Source organism: Mus musculus, chromosome 9, assembly GCF_000001635.26.
Source record: "Mus musculus strain C57BL/6J chromosome 9, GRCm38.p6 C57BL/6J".
In the NCBI taxonomy this organism is placed as follows: Eukaryota; Metazoa; Chordata; class Mammalia; order Rodentia; family Muridae; genus Mus; species Mus musculus.
In genome coordinates this window covers 55,723,995-55,751,262 of record NC_000075.6, presented here as the reverse complement: position 1 = coordinate 55,751,262, position 27,268 = coordinate 55,723,995, and the positions used below count along the sequence as shown (strand labels likewise).

At 37.5% G+C, this 27,268-nt stretch overlaps 1 protein-coding gene across 6 annotated transcripts in view; it reads left to right on the top strand.

The window, feature by feature from the left end:
- Scaper (S phase cyclin A-associated protein in the ER) overlaps nt 1-27,268 on the top strand; it is a 388,343-nt gene that overhangs the window by 186,959 nt on the left and 174,116 nt on the right. For all 6 annotated transcript variants that reach the window (XM_030244383.1, XM_011242747.3, NM_001357652.1 and 3 more), the window contains one exon: nt 7,594-7,720. In XM_030244383.1, coding sequence (XP_030100243.1) covers nt 7,594-7,720 — 127 coding nt within the window. The remainder of the gene's footprint in view (nt 1-7,593; nt 7,721-27,268) is intronic.

The window sequence follows — 27,268 nt, the reverse complement described above, 5'->3', positions numbered from 1 at the left end:
TCACACAAAGGTATTTTATATTATTTGTAGCTATTGTACAAAGACTTCTCAACTGAGGAATATCGAATGGCTGAGAAGCACCTGAAAAAATGTTCAACATCCTTAATCATCAGGGAAATGCAAATCAAAACAACCCTGAGACTCTACCTCACACCAGTCAGAATGGCTAAGATCAAAAATTCAGGTGACAGCAGATCCTGGCGAGGATGTGGAGAAAGAGGAACACTCCTCCATTTGCTGGTGGGATTTCAAGCTGGTACAACCACTCTGGAAATCAGTCTGGCGGTTCCTCAGAAAATTGGACACAGTTTTACCGGAGGATCCAGCAATACCTCTCCTGGGCATATATCCAGAAGATATTCCAACTGGTAATAAGAACACATGCTCCACTATGTTCAGAGCAGCCTTATTTATAATAGCCAGAAGCTGGAAAGAACCCAGATGTCCCTCAACAGAGGAATGGATACAGAAAATGTGGTACATTTACACAATGGAGTACTATTCAGCTATTAAAAAATGAATTTATGAAATTCCTAGGCAAATGGATGGATCTGGAGGGTATTATCCTGAGTGAGGTAACACATTCACAAAGGAACTCACATGATATGCACTCACTGATAAGTGGATTTTAGCCCAGAAACTTAGAATACCCAAGATACAACTTGCAAAACTCATGAAACTCAAGATGGAAGGGCAAAGTGTGGACAATTCGCCCCTTCTTAGAATTGAGAACAAAACACCCATGGAAGGAGTTACAGAGACAAAGTTTGGAGCTGAGACGAAAGGATGGACCATCCAGACACTGCCCCACTCGGGAGTCCATCCCATAATCAGCCACCAAATGCAGATACTATTGCATAGGCTAGCAAGATTTTGCTGAAGGGACCCTGATATAGCTTTCTCTTGTGAGGCTATGCCAGTGCCTGGCAAACACAGTATTGGATGCTCACAGTCAGCTATTGAATGGAACAGAGGGCCCCCAATGAAGGAGCTAGAGAAAGTACCCAAGGAGCTGAAGGGGTCTGTAACCCTATAGGTGGAACAACAATATGAACTAACCAGTACCCCCAGAGCTCGTGTCTCTAGCTACATTTTTAGCAGAAGATGGCCTAGTCGGCCATCATTGGGAAGAGAGGCCCCTTGGTCTTGCAAACTTTATATGCTCAAGTACAGAGGAACACCAGGGCCAAGAAGTGGGAGTGGGTGGGTAGGGGAGCGGGGCAGGGGGGAGGGTATAGGGGACTTTCGGGATAGTATTTGAAATGTAAATGAAGTAAATACCTAATAAAAATTTGGAGGAAAAAAATGGTCCTTGTTCTTCCCTAAGTATTTCTGGTTTCCAATGGTATGTAAGCATTCTTGGTAAGAATACTGCTAGCTTCTCTTATTCTGGCTGGATATCCAGTGCAGACTTTATTCAACCAAAAACCAAAGTAGTTACTTATCTATCACTTGCTGACAGTGATCTTCTACATGGTGGGGGCCATAACTAGTATTAGATGGGAGTCTATTTCATACTAGACTAGACGGGAAATGATGTTAGTATCGTTTTGTATTTTGTATCCCTCTCTCCTTTTGTTAGGCCTAGACCTCTTGATGTATAGTAACGACAGTTGATTTAGACAATGATTTATTCATTATCTAGAAAGTGAATGGTAGTAGGTACAATCTCTTATCTTAAAAGGACCTGGGGAAGGAGAAGGGGGAGAGACACACTGACAAACAGACAGAGGCAAACATACAGAGATACAAAGAGATGTCCAGGTTTTAAGATGAAGAAATCATAGTGTAGAAAAGTTAAATAATATCTCTAGGATTAATAAATCTATAGTTCTGGCTCCAGATTTGAAGCATAGGCACTTTGGGTTTTAGAGTTTGTGTTCACCATTAATTTGTGAATTACAAGCACATATAGCAGATATTAACTGGGAAAAGAATAATGAGGGAGCTCCTATTAAGGGAGTTCCCAGGGCAGTGCAGGTTATCCCTATAGTTGAGGCTTTCAAATAAAGGGACAAATAGCAACAGATCAATCAAGTCTGGTGCTCACAACATCCAGCAGAAAACTGAAGAAGTTGAGTAGTCGTCTAGAGTTACTGGTTAAATTTCTGTTTATGGATGAGCTTCCTATGGCTGAACATCTAAGTTAATGTTCCCACTGTAGCTATTTTTATATTAGGGGATAAATAATAGTCACCTCTGTTGGAAATTTCTTACTGTTAGGTGTTCTCAAGGACCGAGTGTTTTTAATAACCTGAACTTCTCGTTATCTTTCTCTCTCTTGATACAGAGAAAGGGGCCATTCTGACCCAGACCAGGGTTCAGGAAAACTTATCATAAATATATTTGGTTCTGAAGTTGTTGGAGGGGAAGAGCAGGAACTACTGTACTTTTAGAAACAACTTCTGTAGTAACTCAAACAGCACATAATAGATGAGCAATATAATATAAATTACATGTGCTTCTGCACTGCATATTTCAATAGCTTCTAATCAAAAATTACCACTAAATTATCAAAATTCAATACAATTTAGTGTTCAGTGCTTAATATACTCCAGTAAACACATGGAGCTATCAATTACAATGTAGATTATTCAAATTAAGAACATATGTGTCATTATAGGAAGTTCTACTTAGGAAAAACACACATTAACCAGGTAGTTAAGTATTTAATTTGCTCATGGTGAGTACATTAAAGAAATATCCAAAGTATAGAGAGTGACTTCTGTGCTAAAAATAGAGATAAGTGGGAATTTCCTGAGTAATTTGAGAGTGGAGAAAGAATTTCAGGAAGAAATGAGCATTTTTAACGACTAATGCAGCAAGAAAAAGAATTGAGGTCCACAAGGACTTCATGCATTGCAGTTTGTATAGAGGGTTTAGCTCTACTGGTGAAGAGGGGACCTTCCTGAATGTAATAGGAGAGATGGATGACTGAATATAATGGCAAGATTATTTTTCTTGTAGTAGCCTCTTTTCTATGGATGAAATATAAACCTATAAAAGTGAAAGAGAGAAAAGAGGCTTATATTCTAAGTAGAATGGAATGGTGTGAAGCAAAAATGTGGAGGATAGGAAACTAGCAGAGGAGAAATTCACTGAGATCATGAATCCACAGGATGGTTGAGTTTGTCAGAGTCATGAGTAGAAAACACTCGCAAGTGTTTTTATTGAGTCAACTAAAAAAAAAATTATTCAAGGCATTGAGAAGATTGGCTATTCTATTATGGGAACTAAATTGACATTATTAGCATTGCTGGGGCATGCCTAATGTAAGTAACGAATGAAACAAAGAAGGATGTCTAAGAAATTTTTAAGAATTTGATTAAAATTATATGTTATGGAATCTACCATATTTGAAAAGTTTGAAGACAGACAAGAGAGGAAAAATAGGCTTCAACTATGTCTAGAAGATTGTCTCGCAACTCATCTGCTGCTCAAGCAAACAAGCAGTAACAAAGAATCTCAGGGTTGTTTTGATTTCAATTTTCCCTGATGACTAAGGATGTTGAACATTTTTTTAACTACTTCTTAGCCATTTGGTATTCCTCAGTTGAAAATTCTTTGTTTAGATCTGTACCCCATTTTTAATAGGGTTATTTGTTATTCTGGAGTCCAACTTCTTGACTCTTAATGTATTGGATATTAGTCCCCTATTGGATTTAGGATAGGTAAAGATCTTTTCCCAATCTATTGGTTGCTGTTTTCTCTTATTGACAGTATCCTTTGCCTTACAGAAACTTTGCAATTTTATGAAGTTCCATTTGTCAATTCTGGATCTTACAGCACAAGCCTTTGCTGTTCTGTTCAGGAATTTTTCCCCTGTGCCCATATCTTCAAGGCTCTTCCCCACTTTCTCCTCTATAAGTTCCAGTGTCTCTGGTTTTATGTGCAGTTTCTTGATTCACTTAGACTTGAGCTTTGTACAAGAAGATAAGAATGGACCAATTTACATTCTTCTACATGCACGTTAACACCAGTTAAGCAAGCAACATTTGTTGAAACTGCTGTCTTCTTCCCACTGGATGGTTTTAGCTCCTTTGTAAAAGATCAAGTGACCATAGGTGTGAGGGTTTTTTCTGGATCTTCAATTCTATTTCATTGATCTATGTGTCTGTGGCTGTAACAGTACCATGCAGCTTTTATCACAATTGCTCTGTAGTACAGCTTGAGGTCCAGCATGGTGATTCCACCAGAGGTTCTTTTATTGTTGAGAATAGTTTTTGCTATCCTAGGTTTTTGTTATTCCAAATGAATTTGCAAATTGCCCTGTCTAACTCTGTGAGAATTGAGTTAGAGTTTTGATGGGGATTGCATTGAATCTATAGATTGCTTTTGGCAAGATAGCCATTTTTACTATAACCCTGCCAATCCATGAGCATTGGAGATCTTTCCATCTTCTGAGATCTTCTTTGATTTCTTTCTTCAAAGACTTGAAATTATCATACAGATCTTTCACTTCCATAGTTAGAGACACACCAAGGTATTTTATATTCTTTGTGACTATTGTGAAGGGTGTTGTTTCCCTAATTTCTTTCTCAGCCTATTTATCCTTTGTGTAGAGAAAGGCCACTGATTTGTTTGAGTTAATTTTATATCCAGCTACTGCACTGAAGCTGTTTATCAGGTTTAGGAGTTCTCTGGTGGAATATTTAGGGTCACTTATATATACTATCATATCATCTGCAAATAGTGATATTTTGACTTCTTCCTTTCCAATTTGTATCCCCTTGATCTCCTTTTGTTGTCTAATTGCTCTGGCTAGGACTACAAATACTATATTGAATGGAGAAAGTGGGCAGCCTGGTCTAGGTCCTGATTTCAGTGGGATTGCTTCAAGTTTCTCTCCACTTAGTTTGATGTTGGCTACTGGTTTTCTGTATATTGCTTTTATTATGTTTAGGTATGGGCCTTGAATTCCTGATCTTTCCAAGAATTTTATCATAAAGGGGTTTTGTCAAATGCTTTCTCGGCATCAAATGAGATGATCATGTGGTTTTTGTCTTTGAGTTTGTTTACATAGTGGATTACATTGATGGATTTCCGTATATTGAACCATCCCTGCATTCCTGGGATGAAGCCTACTTGATCATGATGGATGATCATGATGGATGATCTTGGTTTGCAAGAATTTTGTTGAGTATTATTGCATCGATATTCATAAGGGAAATTGGTCTGAAGTTTTCTTTCTTTGTTGGGTCTTTAGAGTGGCTAAGATCAAAAATTCAGGTGACAGCAGATGCTGGTGAGGATGTGGAAGAAGAGGAATGCTCCTCCATTGCTTTGGGACTGCAAGCTGGTACAACCACTCTGGAAATCAGTGTGGCAGTTCCTCAGAAAATTGGACATAGTTTTACTAGAAGATCCAGCAATACCTCTCCTGGGCATATACCCAGAAGATGTTCCAACTGGTAATAAGAACACATGCTAAGTTCATTGCAGCCGTATTTATAATAGCCAGAAGTTGGTAAGAACCCAGATGTCCCTCAACAGAGGAATAGATACAGGAAATGTGGTACATTTACACAATGGAGTACTACTCAGCTATTAAAAACAATGAATTCATGAAATTTTTAAGTAAATGGATGGAACTAGAAAATTTCATCCTGAATGAGGTAACGCAGCCACAAAAGAACACACATGATATGCACTCACTGATAAGTGGATATTAGCCCAGAAGCACAGAATACCCATGATACAATTTGCAAAACAAATGAAACTCAAGAATAAGGAAGACCAAAGTGTGGACACTTCGATCCTTCTTAGAAGGGGGAACAAAATACCCATGGAAGGAGTTACAGAGACAAAGTTTGGAATAGAGACTGAAGGAATGACCATCCAGAAGCTGCCCCACCTGGGGATCCACCCCATAAACAACCACCAAACCCAAACACTATTGCAGATGCCAATAAGAGCTTGCTGACTGGAAACTGATATAGCTGTCTCCTGAGAGGTTCTGCCAGTGCCTGACTAACTGAGAAATGGATACTCACATTCATCTATTGGATGGAACACAGGGTCCCCAATGAAGCAGCTAGAGAAAGTACCCAAGGAGCTGAAGGGGTTTGCAGCCCCCTAGGAGTAACAACAATATGAACAACCAGTAACCCTAGAGCTCCCTTGGACTAAACCACCAATCAGAGAAAACACATGGAGAGACTCATGGCTTAACTGCATATATAGCTGAGGATGGCCTAGTCAGTCATCAATGGGAGGAGAGTTTCTTGGTCCTGTGAAGGTTCTATGCCCCAGTATAGGGGAATGCCAGGGCCAGGAAGCAGGAGTGGGTTGTGGAGCAGGGGGGAGGGGGGAGAGGAGAGGGGATTTTGAGAGGAAATAGGGGATAGCATTTGAAATGTAAATAAAGAAAATAATCTAATTTGAAAAAAAGCTGTAACAAAGAATGGTACTAAATAAAGGAAAGTAAAGGGAGAGCAATCATGACATGTTAACCTGCACCCCCTCTCTGAGGAGTCTAACAATCTAGAAAAGGGATGACATTCCTAGATCCAGCCCAAAGGAATACTCTGTTGTAAGAATTAACACAAAATGGTCCTAGGTAGTGGACCATTTGAAGATTGATACTGTGGGAATTTGCAGTGCTTTTATGCCTGAGCCTAACAGGGGGATTTGGATCAGAACATGAAGCTTCTTTGGTTCTTTACTATATTCTGGATCATCATCCTCTTACTTTCTCCCACTCCCAACTCCTTTTTAATTTGAGGATCACACAAAAACAATGGTTACGTCACTACAACCAAGGCCAGTGTTGTCTGTTGGTTGTTGCATTAGATGCTGTCTTAGTCAGGGTTTCTATTCCTGCATCATGACCAAGAAGCAAGTTGGGGAGGAAGTCAGGACTGGAACTCAAGCAGGTCAGGAAGCAGGAGCTGATGCAGAGACAATGGAGGGATGTTACTTACTGGCTTACTTCCCCTGGCTTGCTCAGCTTGCTTGCTTGCTTGCTTTTATTTTTTTAATTAGATATTTTCTTCATTTACATTTCAAATGCTATCCCAAAAGTCTCCTATACCCTCCCCCGCCCTGCTCCCCTATCCACTCCCTCCCACTTCTTGGCCCTGGCGTTCCCCTGTACTGGGGCATTTGAAGTTTGCTAGACCAAGGGGCCTCTCTTCCCAATGGTGGCTGACTAGGCTACCTTCTGCTACATATGCTGCTAGAGACTGGGAGTACTGATTAGTTCATATTGTTGTTCCACCAATAGAGTTGCCGACCCCTTCAGCTCTTGGGTACTTTCTCTAGCTTTCTTATAGAGCCCAAGACTACCTGCCCAAGGATGGTACCACCCACAATGGGTCCTCCCCCTCTCCCAGAATACTTACAGCCGGATCTCATGGAGGCATTTCCTCAACTGAAGCTCCTTTCTCTGTGATAACTCTAGTTTGTGTCAAGTTGACACAAAAAAACACCAGTACAGATGAGGTCTTAAAAATGAAAATCTATAGTCTGGAAGTTGTCTCTATGCCTCCCCTGGCTGCTCTCTGAGAAATTTCAGGTAGATATATGTATGTGTATATATATTTTTATTCACATACATACACAATTAATGCAGTTTTTCATTTTGTATTCAAGGCTTCAGAGATTAACCAAAGATCTTGTAAAACAACTTCAAGTACAAGACAGTGGCTCTTGGGTAAATAATAAGGCTTCAGCTTTGGATCGGACCCTTGGTGAGATTGCTAGAATATTGGAGAAAGAGGTAAGTAACACATCTCTCTTGCCTGACCCTTGATCTTTGGGATGATTTCTCACTATGGCAAGAAATACAGCAGATTTGTGCTTTTCTTTTGTGTTGTTAAAAGCCAGCCAACAATTGATAAATAATTACAAATTTTTGGTTTTCTATTATTCTGTTGTTTTGTTTTTAGTGAAATCCTAATTAGACCATGGTTTTCTATGATAATTTTCCCCTTATAAATAAGTTGTTTACTCTGGACTGATAACTATACAGACATGTAATTTGATGGTACAAAATATAAAGCATTGAACTATATAGCTTATAAATTAAAACAAAATATCTATGAAATACTAGTTTTCTACCCATTTTGGACAGAAAATTTGATAATTTTCTTTAATAATTTACGAGTTACTGTCTCAGCAATGCTTTAAAATCCATACTGATTCTAATGGAATTTATTATACACAGAAGAAAATGTTAATCGTAAAGTTTCATGTAATAATATCAATAACATGTCACTTTATTTTACCCTAGTCCTTTTATTGTTTATTTACTTCTTTATCTAGCTAATGTTATGCTTTCTCATGTCTCTCAATTTTCTTTGAAAATAATTCTTAAAAATTGTCTAGAGAATTTCATATGTACTTACATTATTTTCTGGTAACCAAATAACAATATCACAAGTTAATTATTTGTTAGCATTTAGGTGAAATCTCATTTATCATTTAAAGTAGTGGCCACCTATAATTATTAGCAGTATTTTTATTTTTGTTTTCTGGAAACAAAATTTCTTGTTTTGAAAATGGTTTTATTGCTTTGTCACACAAATTTTTCTTTCTTAAAAAATATAGTAACCATTATATGTTTTATCTCTTTAAAATATATCATAGATTTATGTTACTGGTCAGATCTCTGTTCTAATTTTATTAGTCTTAATAAATGTACTTGGAATATTTTAATTCATCTTCTGTATTACAAAGTACTTGATTGTGTTAATACTATATTTTACCCATTTATCAGACATCAGAATCACTAGAGGGCTTGCTGAAATACATATTGGATTTCTGACTTACTAGTTTTAGTGTGGGTCCCAAGAATTTTAATGTCTTAATATTTTCCCATGAGATAGTGGTGATATAAGTCCAAAAACCTTATTTTGAGAGTCAGTGCTGGTAAGCTGGGGGTTATGCCTTTGTGTGGAATTGCCTGGCGCTCAGCTATCTGAATGACAAGCCTTTATGCTGAGTTACACTTGGGCATGGATAGTACAGTCCTCCAGCACATTCACTACTGCTTTCTGGCAGAAACACATAATGAGTTCCTCTCTAAAGTACTCCTTTCAGAGTGTTGAAGAGCTCATAAATTGGTAGTTGTCAGCATGTGCTAGGTAGAGTATTTACAAGTTTGATGTGGCAGGAGAAAGGAAACCTTAAATATTATATATACTGATCATTTTTTAAAATTGAATTAAATGGTATTTGTTTAAAGATACCACCACTGTAGCTAATCTCTGAAAAATTATTTTAGATTGAATTATTCAAAGAAATTTTAAGAAAAAAGTTAACATGATCTATATTTTTAAAGGGTACTTAGTATAGATGCCAAAATGAGATTATTTAATGTACAGAGGGGCAATATACAAAAATACCACTGGTTTTGTATAATGTAAAGGAGAAAAAGTGTTGTCTGGCTCCCAGTCTAAATGGTCTGTGTCAGGAATCTTGCTGGGAAGCTGTTCTTAGAGTGCAGCCTGCAGGACCACCTAAAAGTATAAAGTAAGCCAGAGAAAGACCCTCTGCTGCATTTATAATGAAATTCCTTTCACCTGGCCAAGACACACTGGCTTCACAGAGACCTGTGTTCTGTAGAGTTACACTGACACCGCAGTGTAATTCCACTGGTGATATTTGTAATTCAGCTAGGAATTGTGACTAACCATCTTCTGTTTGGAAAGCTGCCTAGAGTAACAAAAGCTCAGGGAAAGATTTGAAAGCAGCCTGTCAGTGACAAGAGAGGGACTGGTGGCTCCTAAGTACCCCTCACTGAGAATGGTTAAAAAAAAATGAGTTTTGAGGATCTGTCTTTCCCTGGCCCCCACCTCCCTCACTTTGAAACAGAGTCTCACTGTGTAGCCCTGGCTGTCCTGTTACTAGCTCTGTAGACCAGGTTGGCCTCTGCTTCCCAAGTTCTGACATAAAAGGCACTTGCTACTATTCCCATCTGAGGACTTCTCTTAATTCAGACCCCAAAATATTAGTGGTTTCTATTACTTCTATGATACAGTTTCTTTATATAATTTTTCTGAGATTCTGAGAATTTTAAACCTAATAACTTAAGTTTATTGATAAAATCTCTCTTGTTTGGAAGTGATCCAAAATAAGAACTCCTGGAATTGTTAGGTCTCTTTTTTTTTTCTTCAGAAATAAATAGTGTGTAAAGTGCATTGCATGTGTTATTCTTTTTACAATATATAACAACTTCCCTGTATATAGAGATATTTGTCTCGGGTAGATTTGCATCAACTCTCAAACTTTTCAGTAGAGAAAGTGGGATTTTCCTTAAAGATCTGTAATGGTAAAGCAAAAGAAAGAAACTTAAAAAAGCATAGCTTCTGAGTGTCTGTGAGCACTTATCTGCCTGAGGGAGTTGGAGAAAGAAGTGTAAGGGCTGCTGAGGTGTGAAGTCTAATAGAAGGTTTCCTCCATAATGATAAGACCATAACAGCCTGCTCCCTCATATAGTAGAACTTCTGTTTACTGCCAGAGACTCTGAGGGAGGCATCTTGTCACAATTTAAAAATTATAACCCAAAAGTTATTTACAACCCCATTTCACAACACTTGTGTTATTTCAAATGCTGAGTTAAGTATGAAGTTGTCTGAGATCATTGAAGTAGCATTCTTCATGGTAAAATAAATTTCATCTTAGGCCTCAAATAATCCAGTTTTTGTTTTACTACATTATTTATTTACATGTGTGTGAGTTCAGAGGACAACTCATAGGAGTCAGTTCTCTCTACCACATGGGTCTGAAGGATGGAGCTTAAGTTGTCAGGCTTTTCAGTAAGTGCCTTTACCTGCTAAGCCTTCTCCCTGGCCTACCTCAGATAATTTCTGTTAAATAATTTGAGAAGGACAAACAGACAAGCACATCAAAAAAAAAAAGAAAGCAAGCACAGAAACAAGCTGTGATGAGTCATACATGAAGCCATGACTACAGGCTTTGTAACTCCTAGCAAGGGCTATGGAGTTACACTAAGCGACTATGAAGGAAATTAAATACAATCTTGAAATTACCTACGAGAATTAGATTAGCACTAGTGACCGAGTAGGTCTCCCACTGATGACAGTAACACCAGGCAAAGGCAAAATATAAATGACTTAAACTATTAAAAATGTAATGAGTTGATGAGCTGAGTTCAGGTGACTCAGAAGATGTGAAGGAGAGACTCATTAGTACTGTTTACATGTTTGTCCAACTTGTGTGGAAAAAAATCTTTGGAGTCTTAGAACATAAATGATCAAGACTGAAGGAAAATCATGTTTTGAATTAAAATCATAAAAGAGTACTTAAACAGAACTGATGGGTGGAAGTATATCCATCATTGCAGAGCTGAGTATCTACTCAATACTCCATCATCAAATTGACTAGGGATTCCAAATCACTGCCAAAAGACTTAAATGATTTCAAATTGCTAGTAACCAAGGAACCTAACAGAAGCAGATACAAATTTACTCTGGATAATGATAAGAGTTTCCATTTCAAATTATTTCAATAAAATTTCCAAATAGGGTATTGGATAGTAAAATAATTAGGCATGTAAAGAGAACAGTATTAGAAATAGAAATCAGTATAAACAGACTTACCGACTTTTTATAACTATGCTTACCAATTGCAAGGGTGAATTACTTTTGTTCTTAAAGACATGTAGCATGCTTAAGAGAAAATGGACTGATTGGGTTACCTCACTCAGGATGATATCCTCCAGATGCATCTATTTGCCTAAGAATTTCATGAATTCATTGTTTTTAATTGCTGAGTAGTACTCCATTGTGTAAATGTACCACATTTTCTGTATCTATTCCTCTGTTGAGGGACATCTGGGTTCTTTACAGCTTCTGGTGATTATAAATTACGCTGCTATGAACATAGTGGAGCATGTGTCCTTATTACAAGTTGAAACATCTTCTGGGTATATGCCCAGGAGAGGTATTGCAGGATCCTCCGGTAGTACTATGTCCTATTTTCTGAGGAACCACCAGACTGATTTCCAGAGTGGTTGTACAAGCTTGCAATCCCACCAACAATGGAGGAATGTCCCTTTTTCACCATATCCTCGATAGCATTTGCTGTCACCTGAATTTTTGATCTTAGCCATTCCGACTGGTGTGAGGTGGGATCTCAGGGTTGTTTTGATTTGCATTTCCCTGATGATTAAGGATGTTGAACGCTTTTTCAGGTGCTTCTTAGCCATTCAGTATTCCTCAGTTGAGAATTCTTTGTTTAGCTCTGTACCCCATTTTTAATAGGGTTATTCACTCACTGATAAGCAGTTATTAGCCCAGAAACTTAGAATATCCAAGATACAATTTGCAAAACATATGAAACTCAAGAAGAAGGAAGACCAAAGTGTGGATACTTTGTACCTTCTTAGAATGGGGAACAAAATACCCATGGAAGGAGTTACAGAAACAAAGTTCAGAGCAAAGAGGAAAGGAAAGACCATCCAGAGACTGCCCCACCCGGGGATCCATCCCATATACAACCACCAAACCCAGACACTATTGCATATGCCAGAAAGACTTTGCTGAGAGGACCCTGAGATAGCTCTCTCTTGTGAGGCTATGCCAGTGCCTGGCAAATACAGAAGTGGATGCTCACAGTCATCTATTAGATGGAACACAGGGCTCCCAATGGAGAAGCTAGAGAAAGTACCCAAAGAGCTGAAGGGGTCTGCAACCCTATAGGTGGAACAACAATGTGAACTAACCAGTACCCCCAGAGCTCGCATCTCTAGCTGCATATGTAGCAGAAGATGGCATCGACGGCCATCAATAGGAAGAGAGGCCCCTTGGTCTTGTGAACTTTATATTTCTCAGTACAGGGGAACGCCAGGACCAAGAAGTGGGAGTGGGTGGGTAGGGAAGCAGGACAGGGGAAGGGTACAGGGGACTTTTGGGATAGCATTTGAAATGTAAATGAAGAAAATATCTAATAAAAATTTGAAAAAAAAGAGGAAAAAATGAACATTTGAGACCTGAAAACTGTAGTAATCTAAAACAACTAGTAGTAATAAAAATAATAATAAAACCTGCTAGATATAGATTTAGTATTCTGGAAGATAGTTCTTAAGAAGGAATTTAGACTAAGCTTTTAGAAGGGGGAATACACGAAACTAAGAGAAGAGCATAAGTGGTTTGGTATATATTAAGTATTTTAGGTTTGTGTATAACTAACACTCCAGTACAGTGGATCGCAACCTTCCAAATGCCCTTACCCTTTAGTATAGTTCCTCATGTGGTAGTGACCCTCAATCATAAAATTATTTCATTGCTACTTCATAATTATAATTTTGCTATTGTAATGAAATTTAATGTAAATATTTGATATGTGACCTCTCTGGAAGTCATGACCTGCAGGTTGGTAACCACTGCTCAAGAAGAGACTAGGGCAGAAATAACATTTGAAGTGTTACTAAGAATGTTCCAAGAAATAGACGTTAACCCACAGATTTAAGATCCACACCAAAGTCCACTGAACATAATAAAGGGGTGGGAGGATCCACTTTCAAGCCATCATCATTCACAAATTTGGATTCTCTGTTCCTAAGCAGAATTTTAACAAACTGAATCATAAAGAGTGTGTATGTGTATGGAGGCAGGGAGGGTTGTCTGTGTCTGTGTTTGTATGTGCATGTGTTTTAAGAAAAACTAGTATTTCAAAGCAAATCTGGACTTATTGATAAGACAGTTGGCTTAACACTAGATAATTAAATTAACATTAAATTAAATATAGTAAAAAATTTGGTAAATTTTATACCAAGTCACTATAAAGATCCATATTAAGTCATGATGTGAGCAAATTGAAATTTTCTCAGTCTAACAAAATACATCTACAAAAAATTATATCAAAATCAGACTTGTAGAATGTTAAAAATGTCCCCTGTAAAATGGGAAGTAAAAAAAGGGAGTGCCTGCTACTAATACTTCTTGCAAACTTTATATGCCCCAGTACAGGGGAATGCCAGGGCCAAAAAGGGGGAGTGGGTGGGTAGGGGATGGGGGGGTGGGTATGGGGGACCTTTGGGATAGCATTGAAAATGTAAACGAGGAAAATACCTAATTTAAAAAAAAAAAGATTTTAAAAGAAAGTAGTAAAACTTTATTAGCTAGTGATAGAATTGTACATGAATTGTTTCCATAGAAATTATTATTATAATAAGGCCACTAGTTACAAAGACAATATAAAAGCCAATTGCATTGATAATATCAGCATATAATAAATATCTAGAAGTAAAACTTACTTTACTATTCTAATTTTTTCTCAAACTTTATTGTACATTCTGTGAAATACCAGCTAAAAGTCTAAATACTTTGTTATGAAATTTGAAATATAGTTTCTAAAATATGAGCTTTCAAAATTACAATCTTTATTATTGTGAGTATTCTTGTACATGTATATGCATGTCAGTATCAAAAGGCAGCTTGCAGAATAGGCTTTCTCCTGTGGTTTGTAGAGGTGAGACTCAGCTAATCACGCTCTGGGTAAGTACTTTAACCCAAGGACCATTCACCAGCCCTAAAATGGAGATTTTCAGAAGAATCAAAAGACCAAAATACAGCTAAATCATACTGCAGGAGAAAAATGTACTCTGTGAGTGTGTCTGTGTGTGTGTGTGTGTCTCTGTGTGTGTGTGTGTGTGTGTACACGCATATATATGAAAAAAGAAAGTATAATACATCAAGATGTATGTCCTAATTAAAAAGTATATGGTTTGGAATATTGGAGAGATGTCTCAGAAATTCAGTGTCTTGGCTGCTCTTTCAGGAGACCTGCATTCCTTTCCCAGCACCATGTATATATATATATCTCAAGTTCTAGAGAGTCTGTCATGCAAATAGCACACACAGACACAGGTGAAGGCAAAACCCGTTCATGAAAAATCAAAATGAATTTTTAAAATCATATTATTTTAAAGTAAAGTAGTGGATTACTTCTTGCAGCAATGAAGTAGAAGAGTCAGAATAAAAAAGGAAAAACTGTAATCTGAAGAAGTGAGAAAAACTTTGAGAGTCAAGAGAAAGCTAACAGGATAGCTAAAAAGAACAGAGAAGCAGAAAGACAGCCTAGAGAAAAGGAAAAAATAGTCTGTAGTTCTACCCACTGCTCTCCAGGGAAAGGGAAGGCAAAGCCTCAAACAGAGAAAGCCTCCAGACTTCAATAACAGCAGGCTGGTACCGTGCTGAAAAAGAAACCCGACTTCTCTGGGATGGGAAATCCAGTGCCTGGGTTTTTGCTGATAGTGACATCTGTGTGCCAGCATAGTAATGAAGTTAGTAATCCAACTTTTCTCCACCCCACATCTCACAGATACAGTCAGGTATCATTTTGTGAGATAGTAAACTTCTCTAGGAACCTAAAAACAAAGACTCAGGAGACATCCAGCCATAGTATCAGGGTAGAAGATGACCTTGAGACAGTTTTATCAGAGGGTTCAATGCAGACCTGCTATAGAAATATAGAGTAAGAAACAAGAGCTCTATCAGCACAGAGTTTAGTGGTTCCACATTCTGTGGCCACAGTGTCTCAACCCTGTTACCTGTGGTTTACTGCAGTCTTTTAACTCTGTGTCCTATGTGCTGGTCAGTCTTATGACACAAATTAGAGTTACTAAAAGGAGGGAACTTCAACTGAGGAAATACATCCATGAGCTCTGGCTGTATCACTAAGGCATTTTCTGAGTGAGTGAGTGAATGAGTGAGTGAGTGAGTGAGTGAGTGAGTGAGTGAGTGAGTGAGGAGTGAGTGAGTGATGGGTGAGGGCCCAGCTCATTGTGGATGGTTCCATCCTTGGACTGGTGGTCTTGGGTCCTCAAAGAAATCAAGCTGAGCAAGCCAGTAAGTGACACTCCTCCATGGCTTCTATATCAGCTCCTGCTTCCAGGTTGTTGCCCTGAGTGAATTTCTGCCCTACTGCTTTTGATGATAAACAGTTACATAGAACCAAGAGTGAACTAAACCCTTTCTTCCCCAAGTTTCTTTCATCATAGTGTTTCATCACAATAACAGCCCCAAGACACCCTGATACCTGTGGATTTCCGTCAAGGCATTTAACTTCGTGCTTTGTTGCCTGTGATTACTGTGGAAGCTGTCAGCTCCATGCCCATGACTAAGTATTTTACCTTCTAGAGCTGCATCTCTGCTGTGTGTGTTTGACTGTGAGTAGGACTGGCAACTCTGAGCCCAAGTTTGACAAAACACTTATTAATGCTTGTTCTCTCCTCTGCATACTGCTGGGCAGTGCCTGAAAGTACTGAGTGAGTCTGGCAGACAGAATGCCTGGTTTCTTCAAGTGCAGAAGTCAGTACTTTGCTTCCTGCACCCTCTGAGGGACTCAGAGGACAGCTCTTAGTTTGAACATTTGCTATCTTTAGATTATACAATCCAGGGTTCCCCTGGGACAACTAGGAACCTTTCTAGTCCACAGACCACAAAGCTCTTAGAATCAGCTGGTTCTTGATACAGGTAATGAAATCTTCTGAAGTGAATGCAACTCTGACACTGACAGTAAACCATTGGCCTGCCCAACTCACAGCCTGCATACAGTAACCAGCCTGCACAGTAAGAACATCGAACACAATAACCTCCAGCTCTGACCCACTAACCTACCACTATGAACCTGGTAGATGCAGTATCAGAGCCCTCCCCCTGAAAAGTGTCTCCAATTATATTTTTAAACTTTTTCTTTTTAGTGTTACTTTCCGTGCGATTTTTACTTTATAAAATACAGTGTTTCTATTTTGATTACTTTTGCTTTTATATATCCCTTTTTAAATCACGTTTTGATTTTTTCTCTTTTCTTCTTTGTCATATTCTGTTTATATTTCTTTTTCTCCTCCCTTACTTCCTCCTTTCTTATCGCACACATTTATTTCATTCTTTTGCTTTTATTACTTTTACTTTTGTTAATGAACTTCACAGTTTATTATACATTATTTTTGTAACTTTCTTTTTTGTTGTTGTTGAAAAAACTAAAATATAGAAAACATATTTAATAAAATTGTTAAAGACTTTTTCCCAAATCTAGGGAAAGAAGTAGACATACAAGTACAGAAAGAATTTAGAGCCCCTAATACACATAGGCAGAAAATTTCCTCTTTGTGTTGTTTTACAGTTAAAATTCCTAAGAACAGAACCAGGGTATGATATTCAAGAGAAATGTGCCAAATTGCTTTATTGAATCCCTTTCAGTAGAAACTAAACACCAAGAAAGCACAGATTGATGCCGTGTTCTAAAGCACAGTCACAGCCAATACGACCATGATGGCCATCAAATCATCCTTTAGAATCAAAGGAGAAATAAAGACTTCCCATAAGAATAAACTAAAACAATTCGTGCTTACTGATTCAAGCAGCCATTATAGTAAAAAATACTTAAAGAGATAGTACATACAAACAGAGAAAAAGAATTATACTATCATGAGAACTTGGACAAGAATAAATGTTACAAAAATAATAAATGAGAACTTGGAAAGAATCAAACATTGCTAATTCAGATCAACAAACCCTCTGGATGAATAAAAGAAAAGTTAGTATATAATTTTCAAGTAGTGGGAAGAAATCGATAATTTTTCAATTAATTTCAATCAACTAATACTGATTTTCAATTTGAGAGAATCTAAGATCACCTAGGAGACAAGCTTATGGGTGTGTCTATGAGGGATCATATATAGTAGGTCTATTAAAGTGAGAAGACACATTCTGAATATAGGTAGCACCATTCCATGTTTTGGATCCTAGACTGCAAAAAAAAAAAAAAATCATATGAGAACACTAACAACAGCAGTATTCATCTGTCTGATTGCAAAAACAAGTGTGTCTAGTGCCTCCTCAAGTTCCTGCCACTGTGATGTCCCTCCCTACCATGATGCCCTATAGCCTCCAAAGTATGAATCAAGATAAATTATTACTTTTTTCAGTTCCTTTGTCAGGTATTTTGTCACAGCAAGACAAGTGACTATTACATGTAATAGCTCTCAGTTGCCCAGTGCTAACACAGCTAATTTAACAACACGATATGGTGGTAATTACAGATAATAAAACAAGATTTCTGGTTTGCTGTCTGTAAGAAACTCTCAGCTCTCTAGTAAATACCTACATATATATAAAATAAGTGTATATAAAATGATATTCCAAACAATTGAAATCCTAAAACAAACAGAGCTACATTTGACAAGCAGACCTTAATCAAAATTTAGAAGTGATAAAGGTCAATACATATTTATAAAGGAAAAAAGCCCTTCAAGATATATTATTTATAAGTGCATCAAATACTGCTATGCCTGGTTTAACAAAACAAATGCCACTGGACATAAAGGGACAAGTAAGCTCAAATATAACATGATAGTATGTAACTTCCATACTCCATTTGACAATAGATAGATTGTGCAGAACTACACCCCCTCCAGACACCACACCCCCCCCCCAAAAAAATCAGTGAACTTGCCACCAGTCATAACAACATGAGTTTGGTCTCTAGGACCCACATGATGGAAAAAGAAAACTCACACAAATTTTCTTTTGTCTTCCCCACATGTGCCATGACACATACACAGTTGGTGCTGTCTCTTTTTACAAGTTTGCTATTATTAACTAAAGTTGTGAGCATTTGTATCATATTTGATTAACACAGATATTCAAAGATGGCATCGATCATAGAGACTAACTCAAATATCAGTGCCTAAAAAGGCAAATTTATGAGATTGTCATATAATATAATATTGGTTGGATATTATTATCAGCAATGAAACTATAAATTGGGTATGGTTGTACTTCACAATGCTTATAAGTATATATCTATATGCCTTTTAAATTCCCGTAATTTAAAATTCAAGAAATCTCTGTCTCAGTCTCTCTCTCTCTCTCTCTCTCTCTCTCTCTCTCTCTCTCTCTCTCTTACACACACACACACACACACACACACACACATATACACACACATGTATTACAATTTATACATAGATAGTAATCATAGAAATTTTTTGATGTTTTCTCAGAAGAGTGATTATTCAGACAAGCAAGTGTATGGAGGACCCATCACTCAAGTGGCTTTGCTTTTTTGTTGTTGTTTATTTTTGAGCTAGATTATTACTGTGGGCGGCTGATCTAAACCCCGAAACTCAAGTGATCCTCTTGACTCAGTCTCCAAAGTGCTACAACTGTGACACCCCGACATCATGTGACGCTTACACTCTTGACTGCTTCGATACTTTTCACAGTCAATACTGTGTTCATATTACAACTATTCTTTGCATTCTTAAATCTTTTCTATATGTCAGCCTAAAGTTATCATTACAAATCCAAGTTAAAATAAATTGTTCTGAACAAAAGAATCCTGTTGCAGAAATGCTCATTATTTCATATGTATTTCTAAATTTTTTTTATCCAGAAAGACATTTCCCTTATTTTTTACTGTTTTGTTGAATTTGGTACAAGTGAGCATGATTTGTATCTGCTTTGCCTTCTCTCATTACTCTGTGATGATGAACATTACTTTTATGATTGGATAGTAATAGCATCCCAGGAACTTTCTGTGGTTTATCAGTAACATGAGACATTTGTATGCTGTTACTGTAAGTAAACAGTTTAAGCAGACAGACTGGATGTGGAGTTTATCCAATTGCCCTTACTGCATTTTTAGATTGCTGCCAAATTTAAATCGAGATTCAGCTGTTAATCCCTTAAACCTTAATAAGCAAGCTACACGGCTAGCAGGATTCAGTTTGAACTAGGATGAGGAAATGTAAATCACAATGGACTTTGTAATGTCTTTCGCCAACCCTGTCATGCATGGGGTTTTCAAGTTTTATCATGGAAATTTATAGTAACATACAAAGAGCAAATGTCAAAACTCCTCTCCATCTTTTTTCCAACTATTTGCAGGTCCTTACCACTTGCAGATACTTAGCACACACCTAGGCTGAGAGACAGTAAATCACTCAGCTTTGAGAAGTTTCACCACTAATTGAATTCAGCACTATGCTCAGGCTTCTAGCATTGCCGATCTGCCACAACCCATGGTGTAGTTTGGTTTTGTGTTTCTTATTTTCAGCTGGAATTTTTCAGTGTAGAGCTGTAAAGTCTGGAAAGTATTCAATACCAGAAATTCATTTTATGTTCTCACTGTTCTCAGCTTACACAGCTGCTTTCTCAGAGCATCGGATAATTAGCTAAAACAGCTTCTATGGCTCCATATTTTATCAAAATTGATATATTTATAGCCCAAAGAAAAAGAAATGTTTTGTTAGATGTTACTCAGATACCTGGGGTTAGAAGACTCAAGACATACTGACAAGTGGTGTTCTTCACATAGACAAAGGTTTAACATATATGAATTATATTTTTTGAAAAAGGATGTCTTTTGTTTGTTGCAGTCATTGTTGTCGTTTGCTTTTTTGAGACAGAGCTTCTCTGTGTAACCCTGGCTGTCTTGGAACTCACTGTGTAGACCAGGCTGGCTTTGAACTTACAGAGATCCACCTGTTTCTGCCTCCCAAGTGCTAGGATTAAAGGTGTACCCTGCCACCACCCAGCTAAGAAAGGACATTTTTGAGGTAAAGAAAACTGACTCTTAAAGAGGCAGCAGGAACTTTCTGGAAAGGGTAATAAGAATGCCACGCATTCTGTTTTATGTAGTAATTAAACAAATGCATGAGTCAACAAAGTTCATTCAGTTGAATACTTTAATTTGTATATTGTGTCATATGTCAATAGTAAGATATTTCTTGAAATACATTGTGTGAATATTATTTCTAAAATAGACCTTCCTAAATAAGCCTTTCTTGATACAAACATAACGCCCTTTATCATTTTATCTGGAATTACTTAGTGTGATTTTATGAAAGCAATTTTTTAAAAGTCAATGAATTTATAATAAAAACTCACAAATGAATATTGGAAGTACCGATTTATAAAAACTTTTTTTCACGTAGTTTTGGTAATTTTGTTATAACTATTCAAGTTAACTCTTTGTGGACTATTTTTCCATTATATTTTGAACCTCTTGCCTTTTGTAACAAAATATGCATTTTTTTCCCAGAGAAATAGCCTCTTCTTTAAAAAAAAAAAAAAAAAGATTTATTTATTTCATGTGTGTGGGTATACTGTTGCTGTCTTCAGACACACCAGAAGAGGGCATCAGATCCCAGTACATAGGGTTGTAAGTTGCCATATGGTTGCTGGGAATTGAACTCAGGACCTCTGGAAGAGCAATCAATACTCTTAATTGCTGAGCCATCTCTCCAGCCCCAAAATATGCATTTTTGAGGATTTTTTTATTAGATATTTTCTTCATTTACATTTCAAATGCTATTCCCAAAGCCCCCTATACCCTACTCCCACCCTGCTCCCCATAAAACAGATGTGCATATAATGATTTAAAATCATCCTACCAGTGACCATTGGAGAAATAGAATCTTGCCAGTATCCTGGAGCCTTTTGTCTTCCCTTTGATTGGGGGGCGGGGGGGGGGCTAGTCATAATCTATTATCCTTATTTTAAGATAAACTAGTAGTTTGGATTTTCAGTCACTTTTGCCTTTCTAGTTTTATCATGAAAATGTCATTTCTGAAGTATGCCAGTTGTGTATCATTTTCTCCTGAGATGAAAACTTTGCATCATCTTGGATGGAAAAGACATGGGGTGTGGATAGGGAGGTGAAATACCAGAATATTCTAGGACAGGATGGTATAAGGAGAGATGGAAACTCCATCATGCAGGGAAACTTTTAACATAGGGAGTTAAATACACAGCTTCAGAAAGTCTCTACACCCACTTCCCAAGACTAATCACTAAAGAATCCCCCTTAGACAAGCCCTGAAGCCAGAAGAAGCAGAGACCAGCTGAGGCACCTGGAAAGGATACCCTCCAACCTGCTGAGCTGCTTGTAGGCTGTGGCCTGTGCTCCAGGTTCCCAGCTTTGTGGGCTGTCACAAAGTGAGCTTTGCTGGTGCAGCTGTCTATGAGTAATTTCTGTCCCTAATAAGTAACCACTCACCTATACCCAAATACAGCTCATTGGTTCACTAAGCTTCATTTCAGTTATTGGTTGAGGAAAATGTAGGCTATTATTCTCTGAGGGTTTTCTAAAGGTGTTTTTAAGTTGTGAAGTAAAAGAATAGAGGAAGGAGATAATGAGCAAGTTGGAATTCTGAGAGATAGCAGACAAACTGTAGTTGATGTGGAAACAACAAGGTTTTTGTCAGTGTGGACAAAGAAGGGATAGTCAGATATATCATTTCTGGTTAGATATAAGTTGAAACACAGTAGTGTAACAATGAAAGTAAAATACTTGGAAATGATAGCAAAATCATTATAAAAGCTAAAAAGGGTTTGTTTTTGTTTTGTTTTGATTAGCTTAAATTGGCAATAACATGAAATAGAAGATAGTAAACCGTATGTAAATATTTTCCCCTCATTGGGATGCTGTTGTTGTTCTTCTTTCTGGGTTGTTATTTGATAGTCCCCCAAGATGTGGGGGTAGAATGCTATCTCATTAATTCAGACAAGTTATTTCACTGTACCCCAAATTTATGTGAGCATGGACTTGTGTTAGGATACACTGGCAAGAGTTCCCCATAGTCTAACACGTTTCAGTCTTCTCATAGTGAATAGAGCTTTCCATAAGCAGGGCTTTCTGTGACTCAGAATCTGAAAGAAAATTATAAGACTTCACACCTATATACCTGTGTGTGTAATTAGGATATTGTGTTGGGTTTCCCTGCACACTTCTGCCTTCCATCCATAGTAGGACAAAGAGTAGTTTTTCTCTGTGTCTGTCTGTCCATCTCTCTGTCTCTGGTTTAAGTTCCAAGGCCACTTTCTACACATTGTCTCCCTATACATTCTCATACTAACTATACTCTAACAACACCTTTTGGTTTTCAACAGCTCAGACTTCTATTTCTAAAGCTCCCATTATCCCTCTTGTGAGGATTTCTGGTGAGGATACTTGATGCTGGTCAATGGGATGGATGCCTGTGGCTGCTATAGCAGCTTAGGTATCAGAAGTGCCCATTAGAAGCCAAGGTCCTCCTGGGAGACATATGCTAGCACACATAGCTCTTGATGGTTGGTAATTTAGGGAAAAAAGCTTAGTATAGTGGCACAACAGTCCTAGTCCTCATCCAGACATATCTTCTCACCCACCACTGTAGTCAGAAGTCCCTGGTTAAGTTATTAAAAGTGTACTTTTAAGCATGTATCCTGGTACTCCATGATAAAAACTCCCCTGAGGAATTCTTGGGTCATCTATACATACCATACCTTTATACTATGTTAAGCAGTTTTCCAAAGCAATTTCACCAGTTTCTCTTCTCATTACTGTGTGAGGACCCTGGTCCTTTCCCTGCCTAAAATATACACTTAATATTTAATTTCTGTCAATTTTGTGGCTATTATAATACCTCGTATAATTTTCAGGTAGAATACTCTATTAGAAGGTTCAAGCACTTTTACATATTTTTTGACCATTTAGATTTTTCATTTTATAGAATACCTGTTTAAATTTTTTTGTTTTTTCTACCATTTTATAAGAATTTTCTCTTGAGTTTAGACACCATTCTTAGCTTTTTCATGTGACCTCACAGTGTCTATTTTCAGTGTGTCAAGTGTATTAACCTCATCTTTTATATTAATAATTTTCCCCTTCTTATAAATTATTCTCCTACCTCCTATATTTTTGAGGCTGTAGTTTTGCCTTTACTTTTATTTACTATCTATCTGGAATTAATTTCACATTTTACCATGAATTTTGTTTTGGTTTTTTTTTTTTCTCCATCCAAATGATTACTGATAAGAATGATTTTCATTGATTACTCTGGCATTGGAGGCATTTTAAAATTACATTTTAAATAGAAACCAAGACCACTCACCATCATCAGAATGCAGCACTCCCACCCCACCCAGTCCTGTGCACCCCAACACACCTGAAAAACTAGACCCGGATTTAAAACCATATCTCATGATGATGGTAGAGGACATCAAGAAGGACTTTAATAACTTACTTAAAGAAATACAGGAGAACACTGCTAAAGAGTTACAAGTCCTTACAGAAAAACACGAAAACACAACTAAACAGGTAGAAGTCCTTAAAGAAAAACAGGAAAGCACATCTAAACAGGTGATGGAAATGAACAAAGCCATACTAGACCTAAAAAGGGAAGTAGACACAATAAAGAAAACCCAAAGTGAGGCAACTCTGGAGATAGAAACCCTAGGAAAGAAATCTGGAAGCATAGATGCGAGCATCAGCAACAGAATACAAGAGATGGAAGAGAGAATGTCAGGTGCAGAAGATTCCATAGAGAACATCAGCACAACAATCAAAGAAAATGCAAAAGGCAAAAATATGCTAACTCAAAGCATCCAGGAAATCCAGGACACAATGAGAAGACCAAACCTACAGATAATAGGAGTAGATGAGAATGAAGATTTTCAATTTAAAGGGGCAGCAAATATCTTCAACAAAATTATAGAAGAAAACTTCCCAAATATAAAGAGATGCCCATGAACATACAAGAAGCCTACAAAACTCCAAATAGACTGGACCAGAAAAGAAATTCCTCCCGACACATAATGATCAGAACAACAAATGCACTGAATAAAGATAGAATATTAAAAGCAGTAAGGGAAAAGGGCCAAGTAACATATAAAGGCAAGCCTATCAGAATTACACCAGACTTTTCACCAGAGACTATGAAAGTCAGAAGATCCTGGACAGATGTTATACAGACACTAAGAGAACACAAATGCCATCCCAGGCTACTATACCCAGCCAAACACTCAATTACCATAGATGGAGAAACCAAAGTATTCCAGGACAAAACCAAATTCACACATTATCTTTGCAAAGATCCAGCCCTTCAAAGGATAATAACAGAAAAAAAAAAAAAAAAAAACAATACAAGGAAGGAAAGCACGCCCTAAAAAAGCAAGAATGTAATCCTTCAACAAACCAAAAAAAAAAAAAAAAAAAAAAAAAGACAGCCACAAGAACAGAACACCAACTAGGAAGCAACAATTACTTTTCCTTAATATCTCTTAATATCAATAGACTCAATTCCCCAATAAAAAGACATAGACTACCAGACTGGCTACACAAACAGGACCCACCATTTTGCTGCTTACAGGAAACCCATCTCAGGGAAAAAGACAGACACTACCTGAGAGTGAAAGGCTGGAAAATAATTTTCCAAGCAAATGGTCTGAAGAAACAAGCTGGAGTAGCCATTCTAATATCTAATAAAATCGACTTCCAACCCAAAGTTATCAAAAAAGACAAGGAGGGACACTTCATACTCATCAAAGGTAAAATCCTCCAAGAGGAACTCTCAATTCTGAATATCTATGCTCCAAATGCAAGGGCAGCCACATTCATTAAAGAAACTTTAGTAAAGCTCAAAGCACACATTACACCTCACACAGTAATAGTGGGAGACTTCAACACACCACTTTCATCAATGGACAGATCGTGGAAACAAGAACTAAACAGGGACACATTGAAACTAACAAAAGTTATGAAACAAATGGACTTAACAGATATCTACAGAACATTTTATCCTAAAACAAAAGGATATACCTTCTTCTCAGCACCTCATGGTACCTTCTCCAAAACTGACCATATAATTGGTCACAAAACAGGCCTCAACAGATACAAAAATATTGAAATTGTCCCATGTATCCTATCAGACCACCACGGGCTAAGGCTGATCTTCAATAACAACATAAATAATGGAAAGGCGACATTCACATGGAAACTGAACAACACTCTTCTCAATGATACCTTGGTCAAGGAAGGACTGAAGAAAGAAATTAAAGACTTTTTAGAGTTTAATGAAAATGAAGCCACAACATACCCAAACCTATGGGACACAATGAAAGCATTTCTAAGAGGGAAACCCATAGCTCTGAGTGCCTCCAAAAAGAAACTAGAGAGAGCACACACTAGCAGCTTGACAACACACCTAAAAGCTCTAGAAAAAAAAAGAAGCAAATTCACCTAAGAGGAGTAGACAGCAGGAAATAATCAAACTCAGGGGCGAAATCAACCAAGTGGAAACAAGAACTATTCAAAGAATCAACCAAACAAGGAGCTGGTTCTTTGAGAAAATCAACAAGATAGATAAACCCTTAGCCAGACTCCTAGAGGGCACAGGGACAGCATCCTAATTAACAACATCAGAAATGAAAAAGGAGGCATAACAACAGATCCTGAAGAAATCCAAAACACCATCAGATCCTTCTACAAAAGGCTATACTCAACAAAACTGGAAAACCTGGATGAAATGAACAAATTTCTAGACAGATACCAGGTACCAAAGTTAAATCAGGATCAAGTTAACAATCTAAACAATCCCATATCCCCTAAAGAAATAGAAGCAGTCATTAATAGTTTCAACAAGAGCTGCATGGAGAAACACTGCCTTGAAGAAGGAAGGAAGGAAGGAAGGAAGGAAGGAAGGAAGGAAGGAAGGAGGGAGGGAGGGAGGGAGGGAGGGAGGGAGGAAGGAAAAGGAAGGGAGAGAGAGAGAGAGAAAGAAAGAAAACCAAACACTTCCCTAAAGTTCTAGTTTTGAATATTATTCTATATTTATTTGTAGGGATGACACACATACTATGACTCACATATGGAGGCCAGAAGTCAACATGAAGAACTCATTTCTCTCCTACAGAGTGTGTGTGTGTGTGCGCGCGCATGCTGTGTGTGTGTGTGTGTGTTTGTGTTTGTAGGGGGTGTTCAGGGATGAAACTCAGGCTGTCAGGCTTGGCAGCAGGTATTATTACCCACCAAGCTGCCTTACTTACCAGCCCTGAGGTGCCTTTAGTCAAGTATCTCAAGGGAAGAACTTAAACAACCTTTATATTCTTCAGAACATTTTGTACATATGTGTGAAAAAGACCAATTTAAACATTTATCTTGCAAAAAGTTAACTTATAAAATACTTTTGTAAAATAATTTGTATAGCCGGGCGTGGTGGCGCATGCCTTTCCCTGCACTTGGGAGACAGAGGCAGGCAGATTTCTGAGTTCCAGGTCAGCCTGGTCTACAAAGTGAGTTCCAGGACAGCCAGGGCTACAGAGAGAAACCTTGTCTCGAAAAACAAAACAATAATAATAATAATAATAATTTGTAGAAAAATTTCAGTAAGGCAGTGTTATTGTAATGTCAATGGAAGAAGTATCATAAAAATAACCTTTGGGAAGTGAGACCATGAATTATTTATATTTACTCTTTACATTTCTGGAAATGGTATTGCTATTGAGAAGAACAAATTTCATACCTTCTTTTCTCA